The sequence below is a fragment of the Suncus etruscus genome, chromosome 20 (genome assembly GCF_024139225.1).
Source record: "Suncus etruscus isolate mSunEtr1 chromosome 20, mSunEtr1.pri.cur, whole genome shotgun sequence".
NCBI classification, from domain to species: Eukaryota; Metazoa; Chordata; class Mammalia; order Eulipotyphla; family Soricidae; genus Suncus; species Suncus etruscus.
In genome coordinates this window covers 37140620-37163343 of record NC_064867.1, presented here as the reverse complement: position 1 = coordinate 37163343, position 22724 = coordinate 37140620, and the positions used below count along the sequence as shown (strand labels likewise).

The following is a 22724-nucleotide window of genomic DNA, read 5'->3' as shown; positions in this document are numbered from 1 at the left end:
GAGGTTAACTTAAATTAATATGCATGTGCATGTGCATGAAAAAAAATCAAGATTAGGCCTCTAGATGCTGCCTGTGCCACACAGGTGCCTAGAAAGCCCCACCTTCCTATGGGTAACTGCCCTTCTTCCGGTACAGCCTCAAAAACCTTCCTGCGCAGGCGCCTCTCGCGTGACCTTGGCCGGGTAGATCCCACCCCCAGGCTTCCGCTTCCGGGGTAGCGGCGCGAGACTTCCTATCCGGTGCATTGTGGGAGCAGGTTTCCAGGTAAGGAGGAGAAAAATGGTGGCCATGGAGTGGCCTTAGGAGGGTCGGTCCTTGGGTGGCTGCTGGAACTGAAGCCGAGTGCCGGGGCTACCTCGCTCCTTCTCCCCGGTGTTCTTGGGACAAGGCCCCAAGGGTTTGTACCTGCTTCTGCCACTGCGGGGATCCCCCAAGGCCTGGGAGTGGGCCCCCCATTGCTCAGTAGGCCTTAGACCAGCCTGATGTGCAAGGAGGGAGGAATGGCAGCTCCCCCATCCCAGGCCTGGGTTCGACTTTTCGGGGTCCAACTCCAGCCCAGTTTTTTTTTTTCTTTTAAGTGTTGCAAGACCTAGGTGGAAAAGGTGGTAATTTGTTATTTAATGGTTACTTTTTTATTTCGGAATTGTTTTTGGGGGTGCCTTTTCTGTCCCCCCAAATTTCATTTTATTATTTTCTGTTGGCTACGAGTTAGTATGTTGGACTAAGTTGATTGGATTTGGGGTGGGGGGCTTTTGGACCATTTAGGGGCCACTCTCAGCTCAGAGTAAGGTAGGAGTGTCCCTTCTTCCTTTACCACCACCCTCCCAGCTTTGGAAATGAGCTAGCTGGGTGCACGAGGACGCCCCCCCCAGGAACGTTGGTCATCAACGCCTTCTCTAGGCCTCGTTCTGTTCCATTAAGTGGTGCAGTTGCTCTTTCTTGGATATAGAATGGGAATTAAATTAACCCATTTATTTATTTATTGGTTTTTGGGTCACACCTGGTGGTTCTCAGGGGTTGTTACTCCTGGCTCTGTGCTCAGAAGTCACTCCTGGCAGACTCAGGGAACCATATGGGATGCTGGGATTCGAACCACTGTCCTTCTGCATGCAAGCCAAACACCCTACCTCCACGCTATCTCTACAGCCCCCTAAATCAACCCTTTTGGGATTGGTGATTAGGGATCGGACAGCCCTGGAGGACGCTTTCCCTTCTGGCGGCTGACCCTGGTTCAATCCCTGGCAACCCCATATGGTCTGGTCCTTAGTACCGTAGGAGTGATTCCTGCCTGAGCACTGCAGGTAATGACCCCAAAACAAAAATCACTCCAGTGGCTTGAGCACTTAAGTGAGAATGGCCTGTTTTTAGAACATCCCTTCCCGGGGCCAGAGATACTACAGCGGTAGGGCATTTGCCTTGCAAGCAGCTGATTCAGGCATGACAGATGGTGGTTCGAATCCAGGCATCTCATATGGTCCCCTGAGCCTGCCAGGAGCGATTTCTGAGCGCAGAGCCAAGAGCACTGCCAGGTATGACCCAAACAAAACAAAACAAAAAGGGAACATCCACTTCCACTCCTGGAAAAAAAATTTAAAAAAAGGATTCGAGCCAGACATATGTCTGTCCTTAAAACAGCGTCTGTTGTTGGGGACATTTGATTACTTGTCTTGATGCCCTTTGTCAGCTTAGATTCCAAACGTGCAATATCTTTCTCATTAACCTGTATGATTTTGTGGTACATAATGGTGGAATTCAGGGCTAAATTTTAGCTTGTTCTTCCAGCTCTCCCATGGTTACAAGTGTGAAATAGGCTTACCTGCTTTTTTTCTTCTTAGTATCAGGAATCTTGGAAACAATCATGAGAATGTCTGATGTTGAGGAAGCTACGGATCAACTCTTGGATGTGAATCTTGAGGAAAACCAGGGGTTGATAAAAGTGGCCCATAGTGAGCCTGAAAGTGATTCTGAAGATCTCCTGGTTACTATTGGGGCCACTGTACCCACTGGCTTTGAGCAAACAGCAGCCGATGAAGTGAGAGAAAAGTTGGGGTCATCGTGCAAAATCAGCAAAGATCGGGGCAAGATCTACTTTGACATTTCAGTGGAAAGTCTGGCGCAGGTTTGAACAAAGCAGCATTTAATGGTTACTTTTTTATTTTGGAATGCTTTTTGCTTTTCTGCCCCCAAATCTCATTTTATTATTTTCTATTGGATACTAATTAATAAGTTTGACTAGTTGATTGAATTTTGGGTTTTTGGATCATTTAGGGGCCACTCTCAGCTCAGTGCTCAGGACCATTTTTTGGAGGAGCTAAGGGATCATGCGGCTGCTGAGATTGAACCTGGGCCTCTTGAATGCAGAGCAGCACTCAGCCCTTTGAGCTATCTCTCCTCCTTGTGCTACATTTTTAAAAGTAATCTAAATATTTCCAGTGATGTGTTTACCAAAACAATTTTTTTGTGATTATAAAGACATTTTGAATATCTGCTGTATATCTTTGAATGTACTTATTTTTGTTTTTTTGGCCACACCAGCAGACTTGGGAGACCATATGGGATGTTGGAAATTGAACCTGGGTCAGCTGCAATAAAGGCAGGCACTCTACTCACTGTACTAGCTTTTGGCCCTTTACTTTTGTTTCTAACTGAAGTTTACACTTTGAGTATGATAAATTGTTTTTGTTTTGGGGCCACATCCAGCAGTACTCAGGGGTTACTCCTGGCTCAGCACTCAGAAATCACTCCTAGCAGGCTTGGGGAACCATATGGGATACTGGGGATCAAACCCAGATGGGCTGCATGCAAGGCACAATGCCCTACCTGTTATATTATTGTTCTGGCCCCAAGACGTTTTTTTTTTTTTTTAATTCATGTGAAAGAAATTTTGTTCAAAGGTATGCTGAGGTGATAAATGAGAGACACTGTTTTACTAGAATAAAACCTAAATTCTGTCCATCTCAATATCATATAAGTGACATGAGGGCAAAAATAGGGTTGTTTTTTATGTTTTTTTTTTTGGGGGGGGTTGCCATTATCTTTCAAGTTCATGGTGTCTGAGTTATAGTAAGCATTCAGAGTATTTCGTTAGCAAGACCCTAGCAAATGCCAAAGTCAATGCCTGTTAAGTTCCCTTCAGTAAAGTATTTGCATGTCCATCCTTTCGTGTACTGTAAATCATTTCTAGATTTGTTGAGCAGGCTTGAGTGTATCCTCTGATGTAGGAGGTCAAGGATTGAGACTTGGTACCTCCTAATCCCTCAGCTGCTACTGGGAGTAGCCCCTGGCACTGCCAGGTGGAGCCCCCAATTTTGTTTTTTAAATGTATCTGGGTAGTACAGATACATCCATTAAAAGGTTCAACTGCATATTTTAGCCATCCAGTTGGTTTACTTTGCAGGTTCAGAATCTAAGGATGTGAAGGGCTAAGTCTATTGTCCTTGGTAGTTACTGAATCTAGGAGCAAGCAATCTGTTTGCTCAGCCTGGTGAGAGCTTTTTTAAATATACTACAGATATTAACGACTTTAAAGTGTGGGAGCCTAATTTTTGGTTTTGGTTTTGGTTTTTGGGCCACACCTGGTGGCGCTGGGGGAGGGGGCGCTCGGGTTACTGCTGGCTCTGCCCTCAGGAATCCCTCCTGGCTTGGGGGACGATATGGGGAGTGAGCCTAATTTTTAACAAAAATGTTGATGATCTGATGCTGCAAAAATCTTTCTTAAAATTTGTTTTGTTTTTTTTTCTCCCCAGGTTCACTGTCTGAGATCAGTGGATAACTTGTTTGTGGTTGTTCAAGAATTTAAAGATTACCCGTTTAAAGAGACAAAGGTGAGTTTTTCCAAACATGCTACATCAGGTAATCTCACTTTTCACATCCTGTCATTTAGCATTGCTACTACTGTTTCTGTAAGAGTAGAATGAGAGACTTTAATGGTAGGTTCAGATAGACAGACTTTGTTGCTGTTGATGGCTTCTCTGGCAAGAGCATCGGTGATTATGGTACACTAGAGCTTCAAAACTTTTGGCTGAGATGCTAATGATCACACTCACATGGTGTCGTCGATGGAACTTTGGGCTTTATATCTGCAAAACTTGATCACCAAACCATCCCTAGACCCCTTGAAAGATGCTTTTTTAGAACCTTAAAACCTAAAGATTGAAAATAGATTGCAGTAAGTAAGGCTTTGTTTTATTTATTTTTGTTTTGTTTTGTTTTTGGCCACACTAGGTGGCGCTCTGGGGTTACTCCTGGCTCCGCACTAAGAAATTACTCTTGGCAGGCTCTGAGATTGAACCCAGGTTGGCCATGTTCAAGTCAAATACCTCATATGTTGTGCTATCACTCCAGCCCCTTTAGAAAGGCTTTCTTTGTGTTCTGCATTGTTTTTTGACCAAGTTTTCAGAATATGTGCTTGGAAAGTGTAGTGATTGGCTGTGCTCAGGTCTTACTCCTGGCTGTGAACTTAAGAATCATTCCAGGGGCCGGGCGGTGGCGCTGGAGGTAAGGTGCCTGCCTTACCTGTGCTAGCCTAGGAGACGGACCGCGGTTCGATCCCCCGGCGTCCCATATGGTCCCCCAAGCCAGAAGCGACTTCTGAGCGCATAGCCAGGAGTAACCCCTGAGCGTTACCGGGTGTGGCCCAAAAACCAAAAAAAAAAAAAAAAAAAAGAATCATTCCTAGTAGTGCTTGGAGGACCATGTGGAGTGGAATGAATAGAACCTTTCCTGCCTGCTGTACTGTATCTCTGGCCCCAGAGATAATATTTTTTGATATGTTGTCTTAACTCTCAGGTTCTTTCATTTTGATAACACGTTGATTTCCAAAACGTTTTAAAAGTGATAGGAATCCATGGCCTAGAAAAATTGAATTAAATTTTACTATTTATTTAGATCGGAGTGACAGTACAGTGGGTAGGTTGCTTGCCTAGCATGCAGCTGACCTGTTTTGATCCCCAAGCACCCCATAAGGTCCCCTGAATTCAGTCAGGAGTAAGCCCTAAGCATTACTGTTGTGTTCCAGAAACAAAAAGTAACCTCCCTACCCCTCAAAAAGAAATTGATGTTAAACGAATGAAACCTGGAAGTAATGCTTGACTGTTGGTTTACTCTGTGCTCAGGAATTACTCCTGATGGGGCTTAGGACCTTAGGTGGTATCAGCAATTGAATTTGGGTTGCCTGCATGCAAGTCAAGTACCCTGCCTGCTACACTATCTCCTGCCCCGTATTTCTTTATTTTCAATGAGATTGAATATTTTTAATACTTTATTTACTTAAGAACCGTGGCTACAGGAATGCTCATATTTGAGTTTCAATCATAGAATGTATACCTCCTTTTACCAGTGCAACTTTCCCACCACGAATGTCCCTATTTCTCTTAACCCTAATTTTAAAACATTCATTTTTTAGAGACATTATTTGTGTTGGGAGAGGGCACTGCTCGTGGTGCTTGGGGGCCGCTCTTGATAGTGCTTAGGAAAAACGTGGGAGCAAACCAGGGTCAGATATGTGCAATGCAAGTCCCATACCCCTTTACTCTTTTCTTTTTGTTTTTGTTTTTTGATCATGGTCACACCTGCCAGCACTCAGGGGTTACTCCTGGCTCTATGCTCAGAAATCACTCCTGGCAGGATCAGGGGACCATATGGGATACCTCAGTTTGAACCACCGACCTTCTGTATGAAAGGCAAACAAACGTCTTACCTCCATCTCTCCGGCCCTCCTTTACTCTTTTCTTAAAGCCTATTTTTAAACTTTGGTTTGCACTCTGACCACCACTGATAAAACTCTAGATAAATATGTATATTTATAATTTTTTGGTTTGGGGCCCACACCCAATGGCATTTGAGGGTTACTCTGCACTCAGAAATCACTCCTGGCAGGCTTGGGCAGCCATATGGAATCCTGGGGATCGAACCCAGGTCGGCCACATGCAAGGCAAGTGCCCTACCTGCTGTGCTATCTTTCTGGCCCAGGAGTTTATATCTCTATTTTTTATTTTGGGGCCACACCCGTTTGATGCTCACGGGTTACTCCTGGCTAAGTGCTCAGAAATTACCCCTGGCTTGGGGGACCCCATATGGGACGCCGGGGGATCGAATCCCGGTCCTTCCTTGACTAGCTCTTGCAAGGCAGACACCTTACCTCTAGCGCCACCTCACCGGCCCCTAGTTTATATCTTAAGACAAAGTGGTAAGATATGGATTTCAATTTCTGTTCTTTGTAGGAAGATGTTCTAAAGGATTTTGAAGAATTGGCTGGGAAACTTCCATGGTCAGACCCTTTAAAAGTATGGAAAATTAACACCAATTTCAAGAAAAGAAAAACAAAGCGTAAGAAGATTAACCAAAATAAAGAAACGAATAAAGAAAAGCTCAAAAATGGGCAAGGAGACCAAATAGAAGAGAAAGATGGGAAGAAATCTGAGAACGAGCCCTCAGATGCCCAATTCTTAGATTATTATGAAAATCCAGCCATCAAAGAAGACGTAGCGACACTGGTTGGTGATGACTCGACCTCTTGCAAAGAAGACACTGATGAGAGCCCCAAAGAAGAAACTCAGCCGGAGGTGCTGAAATTTAGAGTCACCTGCAACAGGGCAGGAGAGAAACACTGCTTTACTTCTAATGAGGCTGCAAGAGACTTTGGGGGTGCCGTTCAAGATCATTTTAAGTGGAAAGCAGACATGACCAACTTTGATGTGGAGGTGAGAACAGGTTTTGATTCGGATATCTCAGGAAGTTCAGGGCTAGCTTAGTTTTCTGGGTAGTTAAACTGAGGCCATGGGGCTAATGGGTTTGGTTAAAAAGAGCATAGATTATTGAAGAAACTAAGTTTTGATTCCTCAGTCAAAACTGTGTAAGATTCAAGTGTCTGTTTCAGTTGGAGCCAATACTATATTTCACTGCATAACTCATAACCATCAGCCACTGTTTTTATTGTTTGTTTTGTTTTGGGGCCACACCTGGTGGTGCTCAGGGGTTACTCCTGGCTCTGCGCTCAGAAATTGCTCCTGGCTGGCGTGGGAGACCATATCGGATGCTGGGGTTTGAACCTGGGTGAGCTGCGATGCGTGTAAGGCAAACGCTCTACCCACAGTGCTATTGCTCTAACTGCAACCATTGCTTTTTTTTTTTTTGGTGGTGGTGGTGGTGGGGGGGGGGGGTCACACCCAGCAGCGCTCAGTGATTACTTCTGGGTCTCTGCTCAGAAGTCGCTCCTGGCAGGCCCAGGGGGACCATATAGGATGCTGGGATTTGAATCACCATCTGTTCAAATCAGCTGCGTGCAAGTAAAACGCCCTACCGCCATGCTATCTCTCTGGCTCCCAACCATCACTTTTTTAGGTAATACTGGCACAGTTTTTAATTTTGTTTTGGGGCCACATCCAGATGTGCTCACGAGTTACATCTGACTCTGCACTCAGGAATCACTCCTGGCAGGGACTGTGGGATTATATGGGATACTGGGGATTGAACCCAGATTGGCTGCATGCAAGCCATGTACTACCCTACTCACCGTACTGTTTTTCTGGCCTGAATGTGTGTATATTTTGATTTGGGACAATGCAGTTCTCAGAATTTACTCCTGGCTGTGTTTGGGGATCATACCTGGTGGGATTTGTGAAGATATATGTGGTGCTAGGGAAGGAAATTGGGTTGGCCATGTGCAAGGCAAGATTGTACTATCTCACCATCCCCTTTTATATTCCTATTCCTGGGATGGGAGTCAGGCCTGGAGATCTAGGGGTTACTACTGGCTCTGTACCAGGAATCAATCAGGAATTACTCCTGATGCTGCTTGGGGGAGACCACATAAGATGCTGGGGTTTGAACCCAGGTCAATCTTGGATAAAGGCAAGTGCCCTACCTGCTGGCTTTATCACTAATACCTATTATGTTCTTAAACCAGTATGCTGCTCTTTAGTGTTTTCTTTCTCCTGGGTTTCAGTCTTGCATGCCTGTGGCTTGTCTCTGGTCTACACTCAGGGTTTGAGTCCTATTACAGAGGGGATTCATATGTGGCTTTTGCCAGAATGTCTGATAACCTGAAAGGCCCCTGCTTCTTATCATTTTTACCAAGAAATTTTTGTTTTGTTTTTGGCCACACCCAGCATGCTCAGGGGTTACTCCTGGCTCTGTGCTCAGAAATCATTCCTGGCAGGCTATGGGATGCTGGGGATTGAACCCAGGTCAGCCGCGTGCAAAACAAAAGCCCAAACTTACTGTGCTATTTATTGCTCAGGCATCAAAGAAATAAAAATTTTGATGCTTTAGAAATTATTGAATGTGGTACAGACCACTTAATCTCTTCTAACTTTATTTCAGATCAAATCAGAATTTCCCCGTTCCTTTTTTCCTCACACAGCTGCCTTGAGAACGACTACCATATTTCCCAGCGTATAAAACGACTGGGCGTATAAGACGACCCCCTAATTTTGCAGTTAAAACATAGTTTTAGGCCTATATTCGCTGTATCAGACAGAACGGTCCTGTGCTGCAACTGTATGTACCACAGTGAGCCAATCACAACAAGCAAAGGTTCAGAGGTTATACTGTAATAGACTTCCTCTCTGACTCTGGCCACTCTGAGCAGGCTTTTGACAGTGTAGATTTGGGTCCAGAGCATTGTCTAATTGCATGCATCAAAAGCCTGCTTGAATTGGCTGAGTTAGAGAGGCAGTCTGAGTAGCCTTGCAGTGATTGGTGCAGGGTCAAGTTGGAAAATTCATTTTGTGGCAATATTCAGACAATTTTCGTTTAGGGGCATATTGAAACATTTTTCGAGATATACTCGGCATATAAGACGACCCCCAATTTTCGATTGACTTTTTTTGTTTCAAAAGTCATCTTATATGCCGGAAAATATGGTAGATTGAATGATGTCCATGACTTAACAAAGGGTGGGCATTCACAGACAGATGGTGGAGTCATGTGTCCATACTCCATTTATGAGCTAGGACAAATTTGGGTAAGGACAAATTTGTGTGTCTTAGTTTTCCTATCTATAAGAGATTAAGGATGTGAATAACGAATGTCAATTGAGTAGAGCAGTGGCTTATATATAGGAAGTGCTAGATAAGTGTCAGATGCTGCTGAGATACTGAAGAAATTATAATTAGAAGATTGAGGACATTTAAGTTTTCCTTTTAAAAATTTAATAGTTCATATCTAACTTTATCTAATAAACATGTTACAGACATTGAGCCAAGTTTCACAAACAACTTTCTTTTTTTTTGTTTGTTTGTTTGGGGGCTACATCTGGTGGTGCTCAGAGGTTACTTCTAGCTCTGAGCATTTTAAATCACTCCTGATAAACTTGGGGACCATATGGGATGCCAGGAATTGAACCTGGGTTGGCCACATGCAAGGCAAATGCCCACTGTGCTATCACTCCAGTCCCCACAGACAGCATTCTAAAAGTACTTAGAAAATAATGAAGTAAATATGGCATAGTTGTACAAGATGAGTAATCTAAGAGGATATAGTTTGGCTTTTATTATGCCAATATTCATAGGGTATATGTTTGAATTTTTTTTTATAAAAGTATCTTAAAATATTTTAATGTAGGGGTCGGAGGGATAGCACAGTTGTAAGGCATTCACCTTGCACGTGGCTGACCTGGGATGAACCCATGGTTTGATCCCAGGCATCCCATATGGTCCCTCAAGCCTGCCAGGACTTGTGAGCACAGAACCAGGAGTAACCCCTGAGGGCCACTGGTATGGCCCAAAAACAAAAACAAAAATTTTAATGTATATCAAACCCATAAATTTTCAGTATGTTTGTGACTGTTAAAAGTCAGGATAAAGGGGCCGGAAAGATAGCCTGGAGGTAAGGCATCTGCCTTCCAGGCAGGACAGTGGTTTGAATCCTGGCATTCCATATGGTCCCCCATGCCTGCCAGGGGTGATTTCGGAGCATAGAGCCAGGAGAAATCCCTGAGCACTGTCAGGTGTGACCCAAAAACAAAACAAAAAAAGTCAGGGTAAGGGAAAGGCCAACCTGGGTTCAATCCCTGACAACCAGTATGGTTCTCTGAGCCTGTGAGGAGTGATCCCTGAGCATAGAGCCAGGAATAAACTTGAGGACTGTTTGGTGTGGCCCAAAACTAAAAAGTCAGGGCAAATTTACTTAATTAACTTAGGGAAGTGAGTTAAAAGAATAAAACATGGGGGCCGGAGAGATAGCACAGCAATAGGGCATTTGCCTTGCATGCGGCCAACCTAGGACGATGATAGTTCGAATCCTGGCATCCTATATGGTCCCCTGTGCCTGCCAGGTGTGATTTCTGAGCATAGAGCCAGGAGGAACCCCTAAGCGCTGCCGGGTGTGACCCCCCCCCAAAAAAAAACAAACAAAAAAATGATTTTTGTATTTTACTTCATGTAAACTACACCTCAACACCAAAATAAAGCCTCAAATAAAAAAATCTACTTGGTTTAGCTTTCTGTTCTGTTTTCTAAACTTTACTATAGGTTCTTTTGAATATCCACAATAGCGAAGTTATTGTGGGCATTGCATTGACAGAAGAAAGTCTTCACCGAAGAAATATCACCCATTTTGGACCCACAACTCTTAGATCTACTCTTGCTTATGGGATGCTCAGGTAGGAGGATGATTTTTCCTTCTTAGGCCATAGTGACACACCTTAGTTTGAAATTGCCCTCAAAACACTGGTGGTGGTGTGTCGGGGTGGTGGTGGTGGTGGTGGTTGTATGCGTGTGTATATCACACACTATGTGATAGACTAGAGTTGGTAGGTAACAAGATGAAATCCAGTATTTTAGGGCCAAGGAAATACCTCAGAGAGATGGACTATATGCATTGCATGTGGGAAGCCTATTTTGATTCGCAGCATCACATAGTCCCTGAACACCATTGACCTTTGTGACAGAACAAAAAAATAGATTTTCTAGGGCTCTAGTTGAGTGACTAGGCCCATGTTAGGCTCTATAGTCTATTCCTATCACATGAACCATGCCAGGTATGGCCCCAGAGTGATAGCACAGTGGTAAGACATTTGCCTTTCATACAGCCGACCCAGGACGGACCCGGGTTTGATTCCCAGCATCCATATGGTCCCCCTAGCCTGCCAGGAGCAATTTTTTTGTTTTTGTTTTTGGGCCACACCCAGTGATGCTCAGGGGTTCCTCTTGGCTCTGCACTCAGAAATTGCTCCTGGCTTGGGGGATCATATGGGGTACTGGGGATCGAACCAGGGTCTGTTTTGGGTCAGCTGTATGCAAGGCAAATGCCTTATCGCTGTGCTATCTCTCCAGACATTTATTTATATAGTTACACACTTTAATTATTTCCTTATTTTTTGAGTATCATAGCTGGTAATTCTCAGCCATGAATCAGGGGTCATTTAGTGTTAGGGTCCTAGCCTGGTAAACAAGGTTTGCATTCTAACCCTTTGATACAATTAAATGTTTTGCCGTCCAAGGCTTGGTTCTTACCTGGTGGTGCACAAGGCTTCCTCTTGGTTCTGTGCTTAGTGCTTACTCTTGTAAGTAAGAGAGATCTGGGGGCCGGAGAGATAGCATGGAGGTAAGGTGTTTGCCTTGCGTGCAGAAGGTCGGTGGTTCGAATCTGGCATCCCATATGGTCCCCTGAGCCTGCCAGGCATGATTTCTGATCATAGAGTCAAGAGGAACCCCTGAGCGATGCCGCATGTGACCCCCCCCCAAAAAAAAGTAAGAGCAATCACTCCTGATGGGGCTCAGGAAAATGTGGGGTGCCCATACATACAGGGCAAGCACTCTACCCATGGTACTTGCTCTAGACGCAAAATAATTAGTTTTCTTTACAAACCGCAGTCTATCTAGGCTCACGCTGGCAAGGCAGACATCTTACTGCTCAGCACCACTGCTCCAGTCCCATTGATTGATATTTCTTCATACTTGCATGAGATCCTTCACTTTTGGGGGGTGTAGGGATAGTACTCAGGATACCAGAAGTCCCTTGTAGAGATTTTGAGCACCTTGGCCAGTAGTTCAATGCAGAGTTTCAGGATGGGTGCTGCTGGGACCCTGCAGTGCTGGCGTTCACCCTGCCTTGCATTGGGAGTCCCTCAGTGATGCCCAAGGAACCATATGTCGCCCAGAGATTAAACTGGGGTGGGCTATATATGCAAGACATGTGCCATACACAAAACTCTGTGTGATCTCTCTGGCCTTGTCCTTGATTTCCTTCACATTGGCTCTTTTCTTTTCTCTAGGCTCTGTGCTCCTCAGCCCACAGACATAATAGTCGATCCGATGTGTGGAACCGGGGCAATACCAATAGAGGTAATGATGTCTCCATAGCTCTCAGCTCATCAAGTGATCGCATCATGATGTTTTAGACCTAACGGGTACATTAAACATAAAATGAAGGTTGCACCAATGTTCTGGAGAGTTTTCGAAGAATTATGCTAGGAAAGCTAAAATCACATCACATCGGGGCCGGGCGGTGGCGCTAAAGGTAAGGTGCCTGCCTTGCCTGCGCTAGCCTTGGACGGACCGCGGTTCGATCCCCCGGTGTCCCATATGGTCCCCCAAGCCAGGAGCGACTTCTGAGCACATAGCCAGGAGTAACCCCTGAGCCTTACCGGGTGTGGCCCAAAAATCAAAAAAAAAAAAAAAAAAAAAAAAAAAAAAATCACATCACATCACTACTTATTACCAGCAGTCTAGATGGTGATTAATTGTTACTGGTATTTGTTCCCTGGACTGCAGGGAAGGCAGGGAATTGAGGACTGTTAAGTCCATTTTCTTGGACAGAGAAACTTGGCAGATTTGAATTTAAAAATTAACAAAGACATAAGCATAAACTGTAGGGAGATGGTTTCATTTCTTAAAAATAATAATTTGGGCCCGGAGAGATAGCACAGTGGCGTTTGCCTTACAAGCAGCCAATCAGGACCAAAGGTGGTTTGTTCAAATCCCGGTGTCCCATAAGGTCCCCCGTGTCTGCCAGGAGCTATTTCTGAGCAGACAACCAGGAGTAACCCCTGAGCACCGCCGGGTGTGGCCCAAAAAAAAAAAAAAAAACCAAAAAAAAAATGATGATAATAATAATTTGTTCTTTCATCTGCTTATGTTCTTGGAGTTAGGATAGTAGTTAAAATAGAGTTCAGAGGCCAGAGCAATATCATAGCAGGGAAGGCGTTTGCCTTGCATGTAGCCGACCTGGATTCAGTCCCTTGTGCCACATATTATCTCTCTTGAGCCAATGCCAGGAATGAGTCCTGAGTTCAGGGCCAGGAATAAGCACAGAATACCATTGGGTGTGACCCCAAAACAATAAAAATACAGGTGTAGTTGAAACTTGTAGACATTAGTTAGACTTTGTAGGTTTTCTAAGAAGCCTATATCACTAAGCACTCTCAAATTGTTTTAAAATGACTATCACTAGAGCCAGAGCAATAATATATAGCAGATAGGGTGCTTGCTTTGCATGCAGTCAACCAAGTTTTGATTCCCAGACATCCCATATTCCCGAGCTCTGTCAGGAGTAATTCCAGAGCGCAGAGCTAGGAATAACCCCTGAGCAAAGTTGGCTTGGCTCCAAAACAAAAAAAATAATAAAATCCCAGAAGGGAATTTGAGATGACTGTTTTCTGAGAAATTTGAGAAATTTACTGGCTAAAGAACCTATACACAGGGCCCGGAGAGATAACACAGCAGCGTTTGCCTAGCAAGCAGCCGATCCAGGACCAAAGGTGGTTGGTTTGAATCCCGGTGTCCCATATGGTCCCCCGTGCCTGCCAGGAGCTATTTCTGAGCAGACAGCCAGGAGTAACCCCTGTGCAACGCCGGGTGTGGCCCAAAAACCAAAAAAAACAACCTATACACAGAAAAAACTTGTCTAGAAGTTTTAGGGGCTAAGTCTTGTACTCTTTCTTCTCTAGTGTAAGACTGACATGTCTGAAATCTCAGGTAAGAAGTGTCAGAAAGTAGTGAGCGAGGAGAGGGTCCTCAAGTTCCCACACTCATCCCTCCCTTTCTTTTTTTTTTGAGGGAAGGGGACGCACTCATTGGTGCTCAGGAATCGAGGGACCAGATGGCATACCAAGGATTGAACCCAGATCAGCCATGTGCAAGGCAAACACCCTCCCTGCTGTATTACAGTTTCAGCCTCAACACATCCCTTTCATAAGATAAAAAGATAGGAGCCATTTCCTTAGAAGAGAAAAACATGAGATAGAAAAGCTAACTTTGCTATTTGATCAAAATGAATAGGTTTTGAAAGAAACTTGTGGTGTATATTTACAGCTATATTCGCCACCAAAGTATAAAACACTTGATCAAAATACTTCCTTATGGGTCTGGAGAGAGAGCATGGAGGTAGGGCGTTTGCCTTGCATGCAGAAGGCCGGTGGTTCGAATCCCAGCATCCCATATGGTCCCCTGAGCCTTTTAGGAGTGATTTTTGAGTGGAAAGCCAGTAACTCCAGAATGCTGTCGGGTCTGACCCAAAAACCAAAATAATATAATAATAATAATAATAATAATAATAATAATAATAATAATAATAATAATATTCCCTTAAAACTTAGAAGTAGTACAAAACATTTCTTTCAGAAGCGAAGCTAAAAATTGTTTAGTTTTAGAGTAAAAAGTGGATTTTGGAGCATCAAGTACCAAGAAAGCTGTCAAATACTTTTTGTCTTCTCCATAATCTGCACATATCTGAGCAAAGAGAGATATTGTTCAGAGTCAGAGAATTATCAGATAGAGAGCTTGCCTTACTTGAAGCTGACCTAGGTTCAGTCCCCAACATTCTATATGGTCCCCTGAGCATTGCCAGGAGTGACCCTTGAGCATTGTTGGGTGTTGCTCAAAAACCAAAACAAAATAGCAATGTAAAATTAGAACACGGTTCAGGGCCAGAGTGATAGCACAGTGAGCTAGGGCTCTTGCCTTGCACGCGACTGACCAGGGATGGACCCGGGTTTGATCCCCAGCATCCCATATGGACCCCCAAGCCTGCCAGGAGTGATTTCTGAGTGTAGATCCTAGAGTAACTATCCCTGAGCACTGCACCACAGAGTGTGCCCTCCCCCCCCCCCCAAAAAAAAAAAAAAAACCAGTCAATACATTAATTAGAACATTGTTCAGTTCTGGACTGGAACATCAGAACTTTGTACCAAGGATTTTTGGCAGTTCGGATTTGCATTCTGTTGACATGTTTTTCCCTTAGAATTACATAATCATTTGAGAAATATGGTTATGTAAGGAGATTATGCTTCACTCTGAAGCCCTCATTATATTCTAGATGTAAGCCTATGTAAGATCTCATAACCGCAAGAATCTGTAGGTTGATCATACTGATGTTAAGTTTTTCACATCATGCTTTTTCTTATGGTCTGAAATACCATACTGTCAGGTTTTGCTGGGTGAGAGATTGAATAGAATGTCAGGTTTGTCCTTAGAGAGTTCCTAGGAGGCTTGGTTGATAGGAAGGCAGGTATAGAAACAATTAAAAAGAAATGAGATGCCTCCTGGGGATTTACCCATGAACACAAAAACACAATACAAAAATGCACTCTGCACTCCTATATTTTGTGCAGCACTATTTCCAATAGCCAGAATCTAGAAGCAGCCCAGGTGCCTGACAACAGATAAATGGCCAAAGAAATTGTGGTACTTCTACACAATGGAATACTATGGAACTTAGGAAAAAAATGAAGTCATGAAATTTGCTTACATGTGGATGGACATGGAGATTATTATGCTGAGTGAAATGAGTCAAAGGTAGAGAGATAAACATTGAATAATCTCCATGACTTGTGGGATATAAGAAAAATAAAAGACAGTATGGTAATAATAGCAAGTGACACTAGAGATGAGGATCAGGAAGCTTGCCACAAAGAGCAGTGAATATAGCTAGAAGGGTCTAAAAGGATGATTGTTGGAACTGATCACTCTGGACAAGAACTTAGTGCTGAAACTAGAGAAACTAACAGGAAGGCAGTCCTTCATTAAATGTGGTCAAACCAGTGTCCAAAAGGAAAGGGGGGGGGGGAGGGAAAGAAGCAACTTGCCCTAGAGCAAGGCAGGGGTGGTAGAGTTTGGAGGGGGAGGGAAATGGGAGACATCGGTGATGGGAAGGGTACACTGGTGAAGGATGGTGTACATTGTATGACTGAAACCCAACAAGCTTCATTTATGATTTAAAAAATAATAATTTAGATATGCTGGTAGTAGGTATGGAGGATTTGGGGTGGAGAATAAGGAGCAAATGAGAGCCATATTGGAGAGTTAACAAGAGTGTTGGACAGTTGAGAGACAAGTAGCAATCGAGTAAGGAGAGAAAGATGAAGAGGGTGTTGGAAGCAGAAGAGCTGAGAGTATGGAATTTCACAGCTTTTGAAAAGAATATCAAGCTGGGGTATCTCATGTATATATAATTGATGTTTCCTTTCATTATTGTTTTGTAGTCTGCTACCAATAGTTTCAATAACATGTGTATATATATATATTATCTTTTAGGGGGCTACTGAATGGTCAAATTGTTACCATATTGCTGGTGATTACAACCCAATGGCTGTCAATCGAGCAGCAAATAACATCTCATCTTTGTTGAGCAAGAGCAAAGTTAAAGAAGGGTAAACATTAAAAATATTTCGTAATATGTCTTAGATTGAAATAACTGCCTTGCGTATTAGCTCAGTGAACTGTGACATCATTATAATTAGAATGAGTGAGCATGAGTCTGAAATTCATTGAAAACGATTTTATAGAAGGTTTATATTAGGGGGAGGTTGGTAACACATCAGACACTAAACTCCTGGGCTCCAGCAGATAAGTCCTGTGCGCCATACTTTGAGCTGTCTCCCAGCCCTCATTTTTGCTTGTGGGGGGCATCTGTTATTGGGGTGTTGAACCGTGTTTATATAGCATGCTCTCAGCATCACATTTTGAGCTTTGGCCTCTAAAATTACATATGGCTGTTTGAGGTGGCTGGGTTATTTTTTGTTTGTTTTTGCTTTTGGTTTGGGGAATGATACTCAGGACTTACTACCGGTGGACCTATTATTTGGTATTTATGGACGGGGCCTGAGAGATAGTATGGGGGTGGGGCTGATGCTTGTCTCGTATGCAGTTCAGCCTGATTTGATTTAGCCTTCCAACCTGACGGAAGATGCCTAAGACCTCTGAAAGATTTTTGATTTTTCTGAAGAGCTTTGAGTGTTATGAATCCTATCTTTTAGTGAAATAAATTCTCCTTGTTCTACAGATTTCATTTTTTCACTTCCCTGTTGAGGCTGTCATCTTGATCAGTGTCACATGGCTGACCATATATATCTATTTGAAGGGCCACCAAAATTCCTTTCTGCGTCCACTCACCCTTCCAAATCCTCTTTCCCAGGAAAAGGATCCAGAGTCCTTCAGCCATATATATCCCTTTGATATCAGTGTATTGAAGTTCATTAGACACTAGGACATTTTTTCAGTAGAAATATTTATCATTTTAGTATGTTAACCAAAGCACATTACTCCAGTTGACATTTGGTGGCATTGCCTGTACTCATCTTTCACCGTTTCCAGCTTGGCTATCTTTGGTTTAAACATCATCATTGGATTTTTGCGGGGGGTGGGGGGAGCGGGGAGGAGGAGTCCCCTGGTGGTTCTCAGCCCAATCCATGGTTCAGTGCAGCAGCCTAACGATACAAACTGTTCAGCCCACAGTCCCCAGAGGTGCTGGGGTCTTCCAAGGTTGCACCCATCAGTGCTTAGGGCACCTGTGGTCAGCATGCATCCTAAGTGTTCCACTGTCTTGCGGTCTTGGTCTCCATTTTCAATCTTTATTTTATTTTTGTTTTGGTGCCACACCCAGCATGTTGAGGGGTTATTTCTGGCTCTGCACTTAGGAAGTATTCCTGGTAAGGCTCGGGAGACCATCTGTGATGCTAGAAATCTAACCCAGTTCAACACATGCATGACCAGTGCCTTGCCCACTGTCTATCACTCCAACCCCATTTTATTTGCATTTTTGGTTTTGGGGCCACACTTGTTGGTTCCTGGGGCCTATGCTTAGAGATCACTCCCCTGACAGGCTTGGGAGACCACATGGGGTGATGAGCATTAGACCCTGGTGGGCCACATTGCAAGGCAAGTGCCCTCTCTACCCCCATTGTATTAACTTCTCCCCTCCCAACCTTTTTTTTCACTCACGCTTTCATATATGGATTGGACAACCTTCTCTTTGTTCCCACAGTGACCCATCCTGGGGCCTGCCCATAGATGCTGTTCAGTGGGACATCTGCGACCTGCCTCTGAGGACTGGCTCTGTTGATATCATTGTCACAGATATGCCCTTTGGGAAAAGGTGTGACTTGGGTTAAGTATGAGTTTTAGGTCAGTCTATTAAACAAGTGCCCACTGGTCTGTCAATATTTTCTTTGCATTTATTCTGGCAGAAATACTCAGTGCCTTCTCGCAGAACAGTTTTTCACTGAAACATTACAGCACTGAGATGAGTTCCCCTGTTCAGTTTCTGCTTAGAACATTGTCTCCTTACCATCGCAGGAGGTATATATAGGAAATTACACGCCCATGATTCCCTTGCTAGCCCATGATCAAATTATGTGATACTTCCCACAAAAAGACTGAGGGAAATTGCTCTATTTCTCAGGATAAATGATTTCTAGTTTCTGGCTTGGTTTTTAGAATTCAAGTACTCTTACCCTCATTAAAAGGATGAATTCTTTAATTTGTAGTTGTCAAAAGAAACTGGTTTAAAAATGATAAGTACTTTATGAATGGCTTTCACTGTTAGAACAGTCAGTGCTTGACTCATCCATCAGTCCTTCTTTGCTTAGGATGGGTTCCAAGAAGAGGAACTGGAACCTGTACCCAGCCTGCCTACGAGAGATTAGCCGAGTCTGTCGACCTGGGACAGGTCGAGCCGCGCTCCTTACTCAAGACAAGAAATGCTTCGCCAAGGTGTGTGATCAGCTTTAGTACTCGAATGCCGACGAGCATCTTTTGAAGCAGACTTGAGGCTATTCGGTTGAGTAGGATGTGTAGTGTACATTTACACACACCCCTTTGTTTTCATGATGACCTACCTGTGTGGTGCTCACATGGACATGACCAGTGTTCAGTTTTGATGGTCTCACTGGGTTCGCATGTTTTGTGGGGTATCGAGCTTACCGACCATTCCCGCAGCGCATGGAGGCAGTGCCAGGGGTTGAGCTTGAGGTTTCATGCTTTAGGGATTTTGCCAGGATTATCCCAGGACCCTCTCTGGTGATACTTAATGTGGGTGTTTTTGGCTCACTCCCAGTGGTCCTTGCAAGAATATGCTGTCCCTAGGGTTGGGCCTAGTGATCCCTTGAAGCTATCTTCCAAGCTGTCAGTGTTTGACTTTTGGTCACTCTCAGTGATATCTAGAGAGTCATGAATATTAGGATCAAATCTAAATTGCCTGAATCAAATCATATGTTCCAGCCCACTGAACTATTTCTGGCCACACCCAGCAGCATTCATGGCCATGAGGGGTTGGAATTGGTATGGCTGCATGCAAGGCAAATCCCTTAAATCTGTTCTGTCACTCTCCAGCGGTTTTTATTTTATTTTTAAAATGTTACTACTTTATTTAAATGCAGTGGTTTACAAAGTCGTTCATAACGGTTTTATTTTTTTTTTTTGGCATTCCATGTTCCAACACCAGTCCCACCATCAGCGTGACCACCATTGTCTCTAGTTTCTCACTCACCCCAAAGTTTGCCCTCTTGACATGCACAAAATAACTTGCTTTACATATGCTTGTTGCAAATAAATGATAATATAATTTAAAAAAGCAAACAATCCCCAAAAATAGACCTTCAGTGAAAGAAAATTTGTGGAAATTGTCGTATCATAATGGGGTCATTTGGACAGATATACTAAACTTTTAGTCGCTTGTTTAGCGTCATGTTTTACTGGTTTTATTCGTGGAGTGTGGGTGGTTTCTATGCTACATTCACATTCAATTTGGTGTGTTCTCCCTGGGGTGTCAGTATTGAGGAATTTAGAGGTGTCTCCCAGATACATATGCAGCCATATGCTCCAAAAATTCCAGGATCTGTGGAGCTGGGCTGGTGAGTTGACGTGGCAGTGGCTGTGGGACATAGGTGAAGCTGCCCAAGTTTGCAGGAGTATGAGAAGCCCCCCAGAGTTTTTATCCCCCCAAACCTGTGTGCCTGGAGTTGTCAGTTTGGTATCTCTGTAATCATGAAGTGCTGAAGTCGGGCTGTTGGCACAACGGTGTGGATGCGGCTGCTGTGGCTTTGGAAAGGCAAGGACTTGGCCGTGCCCCTCCAAGGATGCCCCAGAGTTCTGTCGAAAGATTGGTGCACCAGTGAATTGTAGCGACTTGGCTTGCATCTCTTGAAAATGAAACGAGTCTGAGAAGCTGGCTGATGAGGTGACCTGGTTGCAACTCTGATGTGTCCCTGCAAGGGTATTATTTGGTTTTGGCCCACACTTGGCAGTGCTCAGAGCTTACTACTGGTTCTTTGCTAAGGGATCATTCCTGGTGGTGCTTCGGAGATCATACGGGATATGTCAGGAATCAAACCAGAATTGGCCACATGGAAGGCAAACACCCTAACCACTGTATTATCGCCCCGTCTCCCCAACTGGGGTGGGAGGGTTCTGTTTTACTTTGTTTTTGTGGTTATGGGCCACCCAGCAGCGCGGGTGTGTGTGTGTGTGTGTGTGTGTGTGTGTGTGTGTGTGTGTGTGTGTGTGTGTGTGTGTGTGTGTGTGTGTGTGTGTGTGGTGTGTGTTACTCTTGGCTCTGCGCTCTGAAATTGTTTTTGGCAAGCTCAAGTGACAACATATGGGATGCTGAGGATTGAACCCAGTCGGCCGTGTACAAGGCAAACACCCTACCAGTCCCTCTTTCAGTGACTTTTGATGACAGCTAACACCTTTTTCTCATTGGTCTGTAAGCAAGATGTCAGCTCAGACTTTATGCTTTTTTGTACACAGGCATTATCTGGAATGGGCCACGTTTGGCGGAGGGTCCAAACTGTCTGGGTCAACATTGGGGGTCTCCATGCTGCAGTGTATCTCCTCAAACGGACATCTCAAGCTTATGTTCATCCTTCAGTACAAGACGGAGAAAAAACACCGTGGTAATAAAAAGATTTTTCATATATGTATGTACTTCCTAACTGTAAATGTACAAACATGAGGAACTTGGTTTGCGAGAAAATTAGTATTAAGGGAAATGCGGTTTTGACTCACCTGAAGCTCTTCTACCTGGGCCAGCAGGTATTTTGGAGATGGGAACATACTGTGATATAACCATGTCCTAGGAGAGAGCTGCTGCTTTGCTTTTTGGGAATGTTTTGAATGAGTCACTGGGAAATCGGTTCTTTGCTTGAAATGCTTTCAAGATGTCTCATGAAAAGCTGATATAATTCCCTGGGATTTGGGTTTAGAACATTTTATTTTTAGGCTTTATTAACAGTTGGAAAGGTACCCTGGACCAATGAAAAGGCAGAGAACATAATTAGATCTTAAGCCACATCTCATTGCCTATGCAGCTTTGCTAGTTAACAGCTAACTAGTTCTTTTTCCCCCCAGTCTTGGAAAATAAGACATTATTATGTGTTGTGAATAGTGGCTCATGAAAAGATGAAATCTCGTAAGACCTGTAGGAAACTTTTCCATTTGCCTTAAGTATTAATGCTTTTAAGTTTAAGTATTAAAATAAACATAAGGGTCCAGACCAAAATATAGTAGATAGGGTGCTTGCCTTGCATGCATCCCATATGGTCCTCCAGTCCTCAACAGACTGACTGATCCCTGAGCATATATAGAGCCAGGAGTGAAACCTGAATGCCACTCTGGTCCCAAAACAAGTGGCTATATATAACTGAGATTAATATATTGATTAAAATAGAGAACTACAATTCATCGAAGGAATTGTCAAAATACTTTACTACTATAAAAGGCCATTTCCATTTGTAAATAGCAGTATATACATGGATAAATAGGGACCAATATGGTTTAAGATAACCTCTATTTTTGTGTTCAGTTTAACGAAGATTGTTCTGTTTTCAGTCAAAAATAAACTTGACAGAGTATATTTATTGGTTTCTCAAAAGGACTAAAAGAGAAATATATTTTTTATTAAAAACGTCATGAAAACTGCTAATGTGTTACTTTTTTCACTTGTGCAAAGTCCGTCCTGACAGTGGACTTGGAAATGACTTTAACAGTAAATTGTTAGGAGAACAGATTCCCGGGGACAAAGGGAAGTTGGGGTCTTATGAGTTCTTGGGAGGGGGGGCATGTGTGATTGTTTTGGGGACTAACTACACTTGGTGGGACTCGGTTCTGAAGAGGTGCTCCAGTGGTGGTGGGATTGGGTACAGGGGTGCACACACTTGCTCAGTCCTTGTAGTTAGTCCTCTTCCTATGTCTGTACTCTATCGGATCTCTAATTCTCTCTATAGAATCTCTAGTCTCCTATAGTTTGCCATTTTTAGTGGGTTTCTGGCCACTTTTTAGCTTGGATTTTCAATTCTATGTTAGTAGTAAAATAGTGTCACACTGGGCGTAGCTTTAGCCATTAAACACACGGGCCCAAGAGTGAAGCAGCAAGGGGTAATCTATGCTCTGAATGCAAAGACTCAATCAGGAACCAGCTTCGGGAGAGGAGTGTAGATGGCGAGGAAAAGCCGATGTTAACACAGAGGTAGATTTTAACAAGTTTAAAGCAATGGAATACTTCTCTC

General features: G+C 43.6%; 2 protein-coding genes across 3 annotated transcripts in view; one reads left to right on the top strand and one right to left on the bottom strand.

The window, feature by feature from the left end:
- SRGAP3 (SLIT-ROBO Rho GTPase activating protein 3) overlaps window positions 1-22724 on the bottom strand; it is a 434101-nt gene that overhangs the window by 232515 nt on the left and 178862 nt on the right. The window lies entirely within an intron of this gene.
- THUMPD3 (THUMP domain containing 3) lies at window positions 230-21664 on the top strand. 2 transcript variants are annotated; one of them, XM_049766287.1, is made up of 10 exons: window positions 230-265; window positions 1843-2120; window positions 3748-3825; window positions 6223-6702; window positions 10474-10604; window positions 12219-12288; window positions 16477-16592; window positions 18206-18316; window positions 18810-18933; window positions 20968-21664. In XM_049766287.1, exons 2-10 carry the CDS (start codon window positions 1860-1862, stop codon window positions 21115-21117), a joined length of 1521 nt encoding a protein of 506 aa, XP_049622244.1. In that variant the 5' UTR covers window positions 230-265; window positions 1843-1859; the 3' UTR covers window positions 21118-21664. The 2 variants fall into 2 exon arrangements, with proteins under 2 accessions (XP_049622244.1, XP_049622245.1); XM_049766288.1 differs by lacking the exon at window positions 230-265 and adding an exon at window positions 278-398.

Bases quoted from the DNA above. Each gene is read 5' to 3' on its own strand.
- THUMPD3 (XM_049766287.1), top strand. From the start codon at position 1,860: ATGAGAATGTCTGATGTTGAGGAAGCTACGGATCAACTCTTGGATGTG. The intron at 2,121-3,747 runs GTTTGAACAAAG...TTTTCTCCCCAG, and splicing joins CAGTGGAAAGTCTGGCGCAG to GTTCACTGTCTGAGATCAGT. The intron at 6,703-10,473 runs GTGAGAACAGGT...ACTTTACTATAG, and splicing joins TGACCAACTTTGATGTGGAG to GTTCTTTTGAATATCCACAA.